The following is a 12,654-nucleotide window of genomic DNA, read 5'->3' on the forward strand; positions in this document are numbered from 1 at the left end:
CGGACATATTTCTGGCCTAATTACCAGGGTGCACCCTATAATAGCAGGCAACTTTCACATTGTGACACAACAGCACTCTTAAGAGAATCAGAATATATCCCAAGTCATTATGTAAAAACAAAATTGAAAAATATTGCCCCTGGGAGAAACCGCAGAGGTAAACGCATGAGGGTATGGCTATGCCATTTTGCACAATTTGAATAGGAAAACTGCATGCCTGTGTGCATGCCTTGTGCATCTTGAGGGTGCTTATTTCTCTCCTTCCCTCACCAAATCTAGACAAAATTTCCCTCTTTCACAAACATTCCATTTTGCGATCAATCTGGGCTCATTGTGTTGTGGATATGCCCACTTTGGGGGCGGATCCTGGGTGGAAAGGGGGAGGGTTCTAATTATAAGTTTATACGCACAGTTGGACTTTGGAAAGTGTATGTGGGACTTTCTGTATGTTACAGATGATAATGTGACATCAGGCTCTCTGGTATTTTGGCTCTTTCTCAATTTATTGCAACAAAGAAACACCAACAGAAGATCAACAGCTGTACACAATGGACACTGATGCTATGCATTGGTGTACGTAAAATCATACTGAAATCAGAGGATTCAGTACTAAATGTCAGGGTTAATCCCTGGTCGTGGCTGCCCAATTCTATAAAACTACAAGCCGAGGATATATGATTCCCAGGCCCTGCCCCCACCACAGCCTAGCACAATTGTACTAGCCGGGTTACTGTCCTATCTTCCAACCCCCTCCCCCCACATACACACCACACCCTAATAAAATAAAAGAAATCTTATTCCATGTCATGCTTGTCAAGTATATTTGATGTGCTCTGTGTTCATTATTATGGGGTTTGACAGTGAGTCTGTGTGGCCACATGCATTTTGTCAGATGCTCACACACAGGAGAAAATTTATCAGACTTGCACAGCCAACTAGTTCTGCAGCAATACTGGGTTGATTGGAATGTGCAGTCTGCAAATGTAGCAAAGGCTGGCGTCAGAATGGCCACAAATTGTCCCTGTCAAACTTACAGTCCATTTTAGATGAACTCACCAACAGTCTATATAAGGCAAACACAGGAGTAAATAGGAAGTAGTTGTTGCCAGAGATGAGTCTTCAAGGACCAGTCCAATGCAGTGCTGACAATTTAAGGATGTCACGCTGCTCCGTCCCGATGTTACCGAGACGATTTCTCAGACAAACTCGAGTGCCACAGAGTCCAACGGACAGTCACAGGGGTACGAGCAGCATGGCGGTTTGTTGACATCAAGCCTTCTGCAGTGGACTTAGTTGCAATGCTGTCCTCATGCATACATGCACATGTACACCACAGATCTAGAGAGGAAATCCTGATTCTGATGGCCAGCCCACGTTGATGCCGACTGAGAAATGTTGGGGTTTGTACAACACAGAATTTCCACAGCTGATGGAAGGAGGCTCTTATCAGTAATGGACACAACTGTCCCTTCAAGGAATGTCCTGCAAATAAATCAACAAATTTCGTGAACATGCTGAAACTGTCACAAAAATGGGCACATGCAACCAGATCAAGAGCAATCGTGCAAAACCTACGTGAAGTGCAGGGTTGCAGGAAAGACGCCGCTTGCTGTGGCGAATGACAAAGTCAAGCATCCTTTTGGCAAGGCAACCGTTGAAATTGTCCACTTTATTAGGCTGCAGACAAATTTTAGTTCAGTCATGTCAGTCTTAATGCACTGTGTGTTTTAACTTTCACCCCCGACATGCTGCCCGCCCTCTATATCCTCGACTTTATCAGCAGTCAAAATTAAATTTTCCCAAGCAGAAAATTGGGATTTACTTGATTTTATCTCACTACAAAACTATGTATCTGGGTTTCCATCTCAATAATTATATAAATAAACTAGCCAGGAAGAAAAAATGACAGCAAGCAGAAACTAGAATGATTCGAATGACTCAATGTTTTCCATAGTGTATGATGGTTCACTTACCGGTAAACGTTTACTCCACTATGCTTGTTTTTTCTGCTCTTGTCAATAAAAACCTGGAATTCAAAAGTACAGAGGGCAAATTATTTTGTGTTCTGTTATATTTTGCTTCAATTTAATCTCAATGTGCCCAAAAAGCAGCAAAAAACATCTTTTTAAATCCCCATCAAAACAAAATGGCCGCCACCATTCTCTGGATCTATAGGGTGCACCACTACAAATAAATTCCCATAGACAGCAGTGATAAATCCCCATACTTCACAAACATTTTAAAAATACTCACAACTCTCACAGGTGTTCAGGCTGCACAGAAAAATGATGTTCCACATGTCCTCTTTCATTTTCCTTTCAATTTTCGGGGGGTTGACCAATGAATTTTTGAGAAATTTTCACCAGAAGCAGACCACCCCTAAAATGCAGAAAATGTCCCTGTCCAGAAAAGTAGCCATTTTGAAAAACCCTCCCTCAGCAAAATGGCTCAAATAGTGCCACTTTCATACCCGATTGCATCCAAATTGCTCAGAATTGGAAGCCCCGAGTCCGGCCCAGAGGTCCAGTCTCATATTTCTTGAATTCCTCAGTTCCATGGCTCTCAGGTCCCTCTAATATAGAATATTTTGAGTGTATAACTTTTATTAATGAGCTCGGCGGACATATTTCTGGCCTAATTACCAGGGTGCACCCGTAAACTCCTGTATCCTAATTGTAGCTGTTGATCCTACAATATTTGACTTTACTCTGAAATCGATGGTCGTCTTGGCCGAAATCAGTGCCAGACGAAATGCAGAATATAACCCTTGACCCTTGCGTCATATCTGTATATATCCATGGGTGATGCTTGACCTGAGAATTTTCATCAAGAGTCGTCAGTGAATCTTTGGGCAGGGAAAACAAAGTATAAATTTATTTTACAACATATGTCGTACGTCAATAGACAGTAAATCTGTCTTGGCAGATGAGGTAATGGGACCCCCGTCGGTAATATGTAGTTATTCAGAATTGCATATGAAGGACATGATCTTGCATAATACATACGGAATTTCCACCAATCAAAGTAGTCAGACTTGTAGACTCGTGCATTTTAATGACGGCCAGCCGGTGGGGATTATTAGCTTTACCCTCTAGGGCCTGAACCTTCATCCTCCAGAACTGCCATCCTAATCCCACTCTAAGTCAAGCCCTGTAAAACTTTGTTTCTTTTGTAAGATTCTTTCTTTAATCCTAACCCTTCTCAATCCTTCACCTGTTGGAGGACTGAGGAGTGTTAGGGTTAATGGGTAAACAGGGACTGTGCTAGGACACCACAAATTGGCTAGACACTCCCATGCTGGGTTCTCCGTTGACCACACCACCACGGGCAGGCGAAACGCTGACAGCACAGATAAGCCAGCTACTACTTGTATCCGAGTTAAGCTACTTTAAAATTAACGGGACCTTTTCTTCCCGGCTTCCAATAATCGTGCTTGCGCTCAAGGCTACCACCCCATTGCCCTGAACTCTACCCGGCTGCACGGGTTTGACATCTATGCTTCACTGCCAAGCCAATTATCACCGCGTCGCCCTCGGGGCCAGGGGTCAGTCAGTCTCCCTCGTTGGACGTGAACCACACACTGAAAAATTGCCTGGGTTAAATTTCAACCCAAGGATGGCTGAGCAATGCCCCTACCCAAATATGGGGTGTGTTAACCCCATTTGGAGCAGAATTACTTTCAGTTTCATTTTCACCCACAAAATGAGTAGATATTAACCATTGTTTGGTGAAAACAAACCAGAAAGTAATTTTAACCACCCAAATTGGGTTGAACAAACCTAAACTATTGTGTAGTTGCAGTTTTCAACCTCAATCCCTTGGGTTGAAATTTAACCCATGCAATTTTTTCAGTGCACCTTGCAGTAGTCCTTGCCCACGAGTTAACAGAGCATCCCACCCTTCTTCGTTTTCTTATATCACCAGCAATATCTTTGTATGTACAGTACATCGGCCGAAACTTCATTTATTATAGTTATATAGATTTCTATTAAATACCTTTTCTTGTTCATCTCCCCATGTTGTCTCCAGGGTTGGACCGTGTGTCAAGAATGTCTCAGAAATCACATGATTTGATCGTTCTACTAACTGCCACGCATCAGCTGGTAAAACTCCCGTGACCTTTCTTAACTTGTCCCCACCTAACTATTGAGAGGGGTGTCAATCTTGCCAGTGGTATCGCACTGGCAATGACTGAAACGGGGGGGGTCCATATCCATTCCTTACGTTTGTGCAAAAAACACTGCTTTACTCTGATAATGCACGTCATACCTCCCCCCCCGAAAAAAATACTCCTTCCCCCTTTGGAAAATTCATCAGGCCAATGTCTGGGATGCTTGCCAATGTGTCTGGAAGCTTGTGGTTGGCGCCAGCGGTGTAAACAGAGTGTGTTGACCTGGAGACCTGGATAAGCCCTTGTGATTGACTGGGCCGGGTCGGGAGAGGCAGGCCACATGGAATTATTTACACTATTTAGGCCCAGCTGTTGCGCCATAAAGTATGGAATTCCATATCTGCCGTCGTGTGTCGCCCGTCGTGCGTCGCCCGTCGTGCGTCGTCTGTCACTCGTCACGCATCGCCCGTCGTCCTTTTTTTGTCTCGATTGCGCAGTGGTATTTTAAACTTTGACCCTTGATCGTTTCAGATGTCCATGTACTTTTTCGATCGACCCATCGTGCTTGACTCTCATTTTAGCAGTAGAACTAGAAGATGTATTCGTTTTTGCAGTTGCGCCGAACTCCAATCGAAATAAAAAAAAATCTTTTCATTTTTAAAGACTGCCATCGGTAAAGTGATTCCTTATTGATACATTGATTCCTTAATGGTTTTCATAACTGACGAACTGATTCAACATTATTTTGAGGGCGGGTATACCTATGATGAAATCTGCTGTATACTCCAAATTAGACATGACTTGAGTTGCAGGTAGGCTCACTGAAGTCTTTTAACAGTAACGTTACTTGTTAGCGCCGTAAATAATGCTGATGTGCTGGAAACCTGTTCTCATTGGTCTATCCACCATGGCATACACACCCACAAAAACCAACACGCCACATTTTTTGAAACTTAAACCATTGCCCCCTAACAATACATTTAACAAACAGTTTGTTATCCACAGCACTATCTAGTATTTCTGGATTTCAAGATGAAATTGAAAGGACAAAATGGAATATCTGTATCGGCTGGCAGATTTCTTTCTGGAATTTGATGAAAACAAGTCGGCACATTTTTACAGCATTATCGACTTTAATTATGGGACTAATATATGCTTTTCAGGTGGGATTTGCACTTGCCTGTTAGAAAAAGATCCTTAAAAGTGAATGGAATCATCACATTGTCATATGTTAAATCCCAGCTTTTGCAGGCTCTATGTAACCAATTTGATGGACGACGCACGGCGGGCGACGGAAAATGGCATGTTTGGAACTCGTAAATGGCAGAATTGGAACACAACAAAAAGCAAAAGGCGGCGGACGACGGGCAACGGCAGATATCGAATCCCATAGTCTTCCCGTGTTTCCGCCATGAAGGTCCGGCTTTGCTCCGCCCGTGCAGATAATTGGGCTTTGCTGCTGCCTAGAAATCGTCTTCACCGTTGTCCATACCGCTAGCATCTGAGGACAACGGAGTCGCTGTCAGCAAAAAATTCTAGCAAAATGTCTTCTTCGTTTTCCATGTTTTGGCTGTGATTGTTCATTAGCTGTGTATATTACATGTCCGATGCGTGAAAAAATTGGCAGTCAATCGTGTTCCCTCGCTAAACTTTTAAACGCAGCAAAGAATATCCGCCTGCCGTCGAGCAACCAATCAGAAGCGGTGTTCAAGTGAGGGCGTCCTTAAGCTTTCAACCTGCCGATTAGATTGTTCCCGAATGGCACGTCGGTAGACAAGCGGTTGCAATTTTTCGCGCTCATCTTGCACCGTGGTATGCAAAGGGGGTGTTTCATTTGTGCCTTTTTGGCACAAGGGTGCTGAAAGGGTTAACCGAAATCCATGTTTTTACATTGTGTTAAGAACAAAACATTCCATCATAACATTTACTAATAAGTCACATCAGGTAGAACAAAACAGCGTGCCGTGTAGCGAACATCAGTGCCTCACGCTCACGGCAAGAGGGCGCTAGCGCGACCAAGCAAGAAAGTGCGCGCTGTTTACATGTGGTTCTGATAGCGCGCGCGCAGCGGTAACTCAACTATGCACTGTGAATGCACGCGGAGACGCGGGGTGAGCGAACTAATAATTGCACAGCGCGCTGCCAGGTAAAAATACCAGAAATAACCAATAATCATCAACTAATAATCGATCAACAATTCATGTTGAGTAATTTCACAACACTATGAATTTCAAGGGAAAATGGAAAGATCAACAATTTTGAGCTTTGATGAATAACTGAGGTCATTGAGTATATAGCTATACTCATTTGTGTTTTGGATTTCGCTAATAATAAGAAGTGACCATATGAAACATGTCGTTTAAGTTTGAAATAATTTTGCATTACCAAACTAAAAATGTGAAGAAATTAAATTTTGATCAAAGGCTACATTTCTACATTTTTAATTCTCATGCTGTAGATGACACAAGACGACTTTCAACTCAAATATGGAAAAAAAAATTCAACCCTTCTAGGGATGAATGAGAATGACTTACATGTAGGTTTGTAAACCAGAGAAGAAACCACTCTCAGCTAGAGTTAATGGATGGTTGAAAACTCTCACCGTTTGTATGGAGTACTGTTTGTGTTTAACCCTAGCCTGCAGCAACCTGTGTGTGACATGTGAAAGAGCAGTTAATCAGGCACATACTGTCACCATCAACTTATTTCAGATATATATTATGTTGAATTTGAAAGTAGTGAAGCTGGGTTCACCACCTTGAATTCAATTCCTTTATATTAGAGATAACTTGAGCAAATGGAAAATTTAAGATAGCTGGTGATAAATGGGACCCATCCAGAAACCATATTAGTTGTTTGTGTTCTTTTTTTTCTTGAAAACCAGTTTCTGGCTGTAGACGAATGTTGAAGAGAAGCCATAGATACTTGTAGTGTGAAACTATAATTGATACTTTGAATTGTGCCATGTGTATTATTAATTAAATTCTGTAGTTGTTTTCTTTGTTTCTACATGTTGAGGGTTGTTGCCATCTGGACAGACTTGGAATTGTTCCTGGCACAGTGCTATTAGGTAAGCAAATACTGGTCAAAGCAAACCCTGCAGAAATGGATGTAGAAGATTTGTGCCGCATCGCCGAAACCCATCTGGACGAGAACTCTTGAAATTGTGCACGAATGGCATGGAAAAAATGAAACAAGAATGCGATGAAAGAGTTATCAACTAGGAACCCATAGACAAGATCAAGAAATTCTTCAACTATAGCTCAGCCTAGAAACCAAAAAGCATGAGCCTGTCACTGATAAATCTGGTGCAAACCTATCCGTGTATGTGTAGACAGTTATTGTAATATATGTTTTGGAAGATTTGATTGACGTTTCTGTGTCACTTTTTTTCTTTTATTTCGCTGTTGAACCTGGCCTCACCACTTTGAATTTAAAATGTAGGCCTTTATAAGATATAGGTTAGGCGAACTGAACGTTTGAGATTGGTGGTGATACAAACCAGTAGGCAAATAATTCTGTAAAGACACTTCTGGGAATAGAATGTTTTATTCATTTCTTGTATCCATATGTTTTCGTGTAGGCAGTGTGATAAGCTATGCATAAAATATCTCCTAGGTATACCAAGGGCACGGGTAGCACTGGAGAATAAATGGCTCCCTGTGCTTCTAAGAAGATGTACATGTACATGCACAGTACCACCATACCAGCTTCTGGAACATCCTGAGAACTAGTCAGCCAGAAACAGTCACACTGCAGACGCTAACCCACTCTAGCTGGACAGGCTACAAACAGATCGCTTTTTTTATATGCATGAGAGGGAATAGTGGCAGGGGCGTATTGGACGGCTTGCAGAGGAGAGTCACACGAATGAGAATCATTTTTCTTTGATATAATATTGCTGTCGGCTTGCCAGATTTTCTTAGCCTTCAAGCACGTTTGAGTTGTGAATTTTTATTTTAAGGCTCTTCACCTGTGCGCTGTAAACAAGGTCCCTTGCACTGAAATCGCATCAATGTCACTATCACAGACAAATAGTGTTGTCTGAAAGTGTATCCCTGTCAGCGAATTGCAAGGGTTCCTGTTTGATAGTTACACGTATCCTGACCTCCTCCAAAATTTCACAAGGATGCAAAATCCTTGCGATTATCACCAGGATTGGTTGTGTGAATGTAAAGCACGCGGATTCCGATGGATTGTGTGGGTTGACGTCCAAACTCATACACACTTTTGCTTGCTGTCATTCAAAATGGCTGTTCACGAAAAAAAAAAAAAACACCCTTCAGTTATTGTCTTGGCGCCATCTGATCCCACGCAGGCACTAGTGGATTGTTTTATGCTCGAGGGGCAGGAACCAGATCTATGAAGTTGGTTCTTTATCCTCCGGAGCCAGGAATGCCACAAAACAACTCGGACTTCACAATACCGATTAAAAACTTTATTTAGAGCCTTGAAAGAAGAGCAGATGTTTCTAAGAAGCATTTTCAGTGATCAAGCTTGATTCTGCTTACCCTGACTCGGAGGAGGACCCATTTGTACTGTTAAGCAGCAACGTCCATCCATGGTAGGTGGCTATGTATAATCATAGAGATTGTAGCTCTATGGTATAATCATGCCCCTCAAACCCCACAGACCCCTCTAATGGCATTAAAATTGATCAGAGGGGTTACCAACTGCCTACAAACGCCTACAAATAAAAAAACGCAGAAAAAAGGTCGGAGTACGGTCATGGTACCCATTTTCCAGTCACGAGGAGGGCCCACCAAATCAACAATAAATTTAACACCCCCCCCATACAATGAAACTACCCAGACAGCTATCTAGACAGCTTAAGGACTCGTCAAATAAACCGAACATGACATAACTCATGGCCTTGGCTTGCTCCACTAACGTTTCTGTAAACAATCCAATAAGGCCACCTGGCAAAGAGATTAACACACAGTCCCATTGCACTTGGCTAGAGGCCAGCGCTGGCGAAATCTATACCAGCAACGGGGAAGTCCCTACCTTAAAGGTGACTAAACTAGGTTGTTCAGCATGGCTAGAGGTAGGATTAGATGGAAAGTCATCGCAATTGGCCTTAATTTTTTTTTTTTTTTTTTTAATTCTGAAATTACAAAAATGGCCATCAGTGGCTGACGGATGTCTCTCTAGGGAAGGTTCATAAATCAGATGCCTACATGTATAGATTGTAAAGCACCGCACTAGGTGTTGGTATTAACAAGGAATGTGGCTCTGGTCCACACCACCAACTGTCCAGCAACGTATGCATGTGTAGCTCAATTGCCTAACTCTGGTGATGTCTTTGCCTGGAGCAGGACAGGAACGAATTTGTAAGTATGGCAGGTGCAATGGAAGGAGAAATCACAGAGAGACAGTAGCCAAGTGAAGTGGAAGGTCACTGGCTAGGGAAGTTATCCGCTCCTTCTCAAGGACTCTTATGGTTGGTTGCAAATTCTGCCACCAACTGCCCACACGCGCTGCCAAGCAACCCACACAATTCTGAGAAATTGTTTGACCTAATTCTGGGGGACTTAGGATTTCAAAAAGTGGGGGAACAAAATTAATTCTATTATATAATTATTAGAAGGAAAAGAAATTAGAGCTGAAAGCTAAAACAAAGTTGTTGCTGATGTTACTTATTTCCTGGAGACAATGCTGATATTAAGTCGTGACGCTTTGTCTAATTACACTTGATTAAAAACAATTTCTTCAATAACCCACTCTTAATGAAAACACAAAGTTAGAAAACATCCATGAAAAAGAACAACAACAGCAACAAGACCTGCTATCTATTAGCTCTTTGCACACTGCCGCTATAGGCATGCAGAGTCTCGATCTGTCAGCTTTGTCCGTGTATGTTGTTTAGTAGATTTGGGCATGCTGCGTTAGTTATTCTACCATCTATACTATACGATTGGACAATATTTCAAAAGCTGTCAGTTCGAGGCTCTGCATGCCCATGGCTACAGCGTACAAAGATCGAATAGCATGCACTAGTGGGCGCAGTCCACTAATTCCAGTGAGAATTTCTGGTCAGCTCATTGCCATTAAACGTGCTCCCAACATCTTTTAGAAAAAAGGAGATTGTTTGGGCCCCAAAATGATGCAATTGTGTAAATCGTTGCCAGGAAGTTAACTGCCTGGGTCTTTGAGATATTCTATTCTATATATTCTTTATTTGAGGGGTTTTAATTAAATGAAGCAAGTTCCTCACTTGCTATGGGTCCCTCTTTAGCTCAGCATTTTTGTGATTAAAAGTATACAGCAATTCAACAAGTTGCCTTTTCCCAGGGACTCCCGCTTTCCCATTCAATCATGTTTTTCGGGTATTCCTAAGAAAAGCACTATTCGTTGTGTGGCTGTTCCCTCAGATCGTTCGCAACCTGCGAAGTCATGGTACGCGATTATGTATGTATTTTGCTGGCGAATATCCAGCCGGTCCCTGGCCAAGTGCCATTCCACTGTGTACAAACATCCTCCAGATGGAAATCGTCCTTTTTTCGACAACAACTGGGAGTCAAGCTGTAGGTTCAAAGCTCACGACCTTTCTCTGTTTTTTTTGTTGGGGGAGGGTGTTTTTTGGTTGTTTGTTGGGTTGTTTGTTTGTTTTTTAAGTTAATGGTTTGAGGGTGCAGAGGACATCCACGCAAGAAATTAAAACCATTTAGAAGAAAACCTATGCTTCAAAAAAATAATAACGGAATTAAAATTGAAAAACAATGATCAATTTAAAGAGATGATCACCTCAGTTTGGAATCGAGATCACTATGCATTTGTATTTCATTGCAAAAAAGCACGAAAGGAAAGGGAAAATGGCAAAAAGAAATCATGTGACTTCGTTTCACTTATTTTTTTCAATTAATTGAATTTTAAAAATAAAATTACAGTGATTTTTTTCTTTATTTGAGGGGTTTTAGTTCAATGAAGCAAGTTCCTCACTTGCTATGGGTCCCTCTTTAGCTCAGCATTTTTGTGATTAAAAGTATATAGCAATTCAACAAGTTGCCTTTTCCCAGTGACTCCCGCTTTCCCATTCAATCATGTTTTTCGGGTATTCCTAAGAAAAGCACTATTCGTTGTGTGGCTGTTCCCTCAGATCGTTCTCAACCTGCAAAGTCATGGTACGCGATTATGTATGTATTTTGCTGGCGAATACAAATCCAGCTGGTCCCTGGCCAAGTGCCATTCAACTGTGTACAAACATCCTCCAGATGGAAATCGTCCTGTTTTTCGACAACTGGGAGTCAAGCTGTAGGTTCAAAGCTCACTACCTTTCCCTTTTTTTTTGTTGGGGGGGTTGTTTTTTGGTTGTTTGTTAGGGTGTTTGTTTCTTTGTTTGTTGGGGTGTTGGGGTGTTTGTTTGTTTTTTAATTTATTGGTTTGAGGGTGCAGAGGACATCCATGTAAGAAATTAAACCATTTAGAAGAAAACCTATGCTCAAAAAATAATAATAACGGAATTATAAGACCCGGCGTGACCAGAATCCCCGTATAACGAATTAGTGGAAATAAAAATCATACATACGCAGGGAAGGGTTCAACCACAGTGTACAGTGCACAAACCTGCCAGGACAAATTGTCAGGGCACAGAGGGCCACAATCAATTGAATATTTTCGTAATTTAAGTCAGTGATGTTGGTCTTCAGTTTAGTCTTAAAACCACTTTTTTGCTATTCACTTTCTAGTTCTCGGTGTCCATGGTCTAAGTCTTACAGATGTAGTTAAGGTCTCCATATGAGATCAGAAAATTTTGGCATATATATATATATGCTTGCCATCAATTATATCATATTCCGTCTGTATTGTAACTGTTGCGATAAGAAGAGCTGAAACTTCCATACGGTTGGAGAGTCAACCTATGTCTGGTGGCATACAAAAAAAGCCGAAACCTCTTCGCTTCATATACAGGGTGACTTTCATAATGCATAATTTAACAACATTTTTTTCTCGTTTTGAAACTTTTTTGAGACATATCATCAGCATGGCCCTCCAGGTTAGTATAGCTCCATGTAAGGGGTACAGGGTTTCTTCTGTAATGATAGGCCATCTATTAATTACGATTCAAATCTCTTGTTATTTGTTTATTTTTTATATGAAATTCCATGTTCCTCGAATTCCCCGAAGGGCAGGTGTGCGACCGTGGACTTGGCCTCCCAGACAGCACCTAATAGGCTAATGAATAGTGCTTTGAGTGAAGATCGAAGCCCTAGTGTAAATCATGCGCGTTGCCACACAAAGAGCTGAAGCACAATGTAGAGGGAACAGTTAATATCACATGTACGCTTCACGAGAAACTTATACAATCAAGACAGTGGATTTTCACTCCAAGATCACCCATTCAGCGTTCTGCTATGACCTCAGTATTCATCAAGTCGGGTCACACAAAATGGAATCATAGATTGCAAGGTGAGGACACAACAAATCAGCTATTGAAGCGTACAGCTATTACGCTACCAAGCCTTTAGAAATGTGAAACAAATTTCCGCGAAGATAGTGCGGTGGGCGAGTGTACTCTTCCTTTCCAGTGTGGGCACTATCGT

At 41.8% G+C, this 12,654-nt stretch overlaps 1 protein-coding gene across 7 annotated transcripts; it reads right to left on the reverse strand.

The window, feature by feature from the left end:
* Positions 1 to 477: 477 nt before the first annotated feature.
* LOC147797748 (uncharacterized) lies at positions 478 to 8,759 on the reverse strand. 7 transcript variants are annotated; one of them, XR_015426805.1, is made up of 5 exons: positions 8,623 to 8,759; positions 6,646 to 6,759; positions 1,974 to 2,026; positions 1,576 to 1,677; positions 478 to 1,482 (listed from the first exon to the last, which is right to left on the reverse strand). XR_015426805.1 is itself a non-coding variant. In XM_087142425.1 (4 exons), exons 1-4 carry the CDS (start codon positions 2,555 to 2,557, stop codon positions 1,308 to 1,310), a joined length of 417 nt encoding a protein of 138 aa, XP_086998551.1. In that variant the 5' UTR covers positions 2,558 to 3,733; the 3' UTR covers positions 478 to 1,307. The 7 variants fall into 7 exon arrangements, 1 of the variants encoding a protein (XP_086998551.1); XR_015426807.1 differs by lacking the exon at positions 1,576 to 1,677; XR_015426806.1 differs by lacking the exons at positions 6,646 to 6,759; positions 8,623 to 8,759 and adding an exon at positions 3,997 to 6,199.
* Positions 8,760 to 12,654: the final 3,895 nt, after the last annotated feature.

This window comes from Acanthaster planci, linkage group LG10 (genome assembly GCF_054643075.1).
Source record: "Acanthaster planci isolate LZ-2023a linkage group LG10, COTS_SCS, whole genome shotgun sequence".
NCBI classification, from domain to species: Eukaryota; Metazoa; Echinodermata; class Asteroidea; order Valvatida; family Acanthasteridae; genus Acanthaster; species Acanthaster planci.

Coding starts and splice junctions, on each gene's coding strand:
- LOC147797748 (XM_087142425.1), bottom strand. CDS start 2,557: ATGGAACTGAGGAATTCAAGAAATATGAGACTGGACCTCTGGGCCGGA. Junction 2,027..2,470: donor AGCAATTTGGATGCAATCGG/GTATGAAAGTGG, acceptor TTTGAATTCCAG/GTTTTTATTGACAAGAGCAG. Junction 1,483..1,575: donor CCTGCAACCCTGCACTTCAC/GTAGGTTTTGCA, acceptor ATTTATTTGCAG/GACATTCCTTGAAGGGACAG.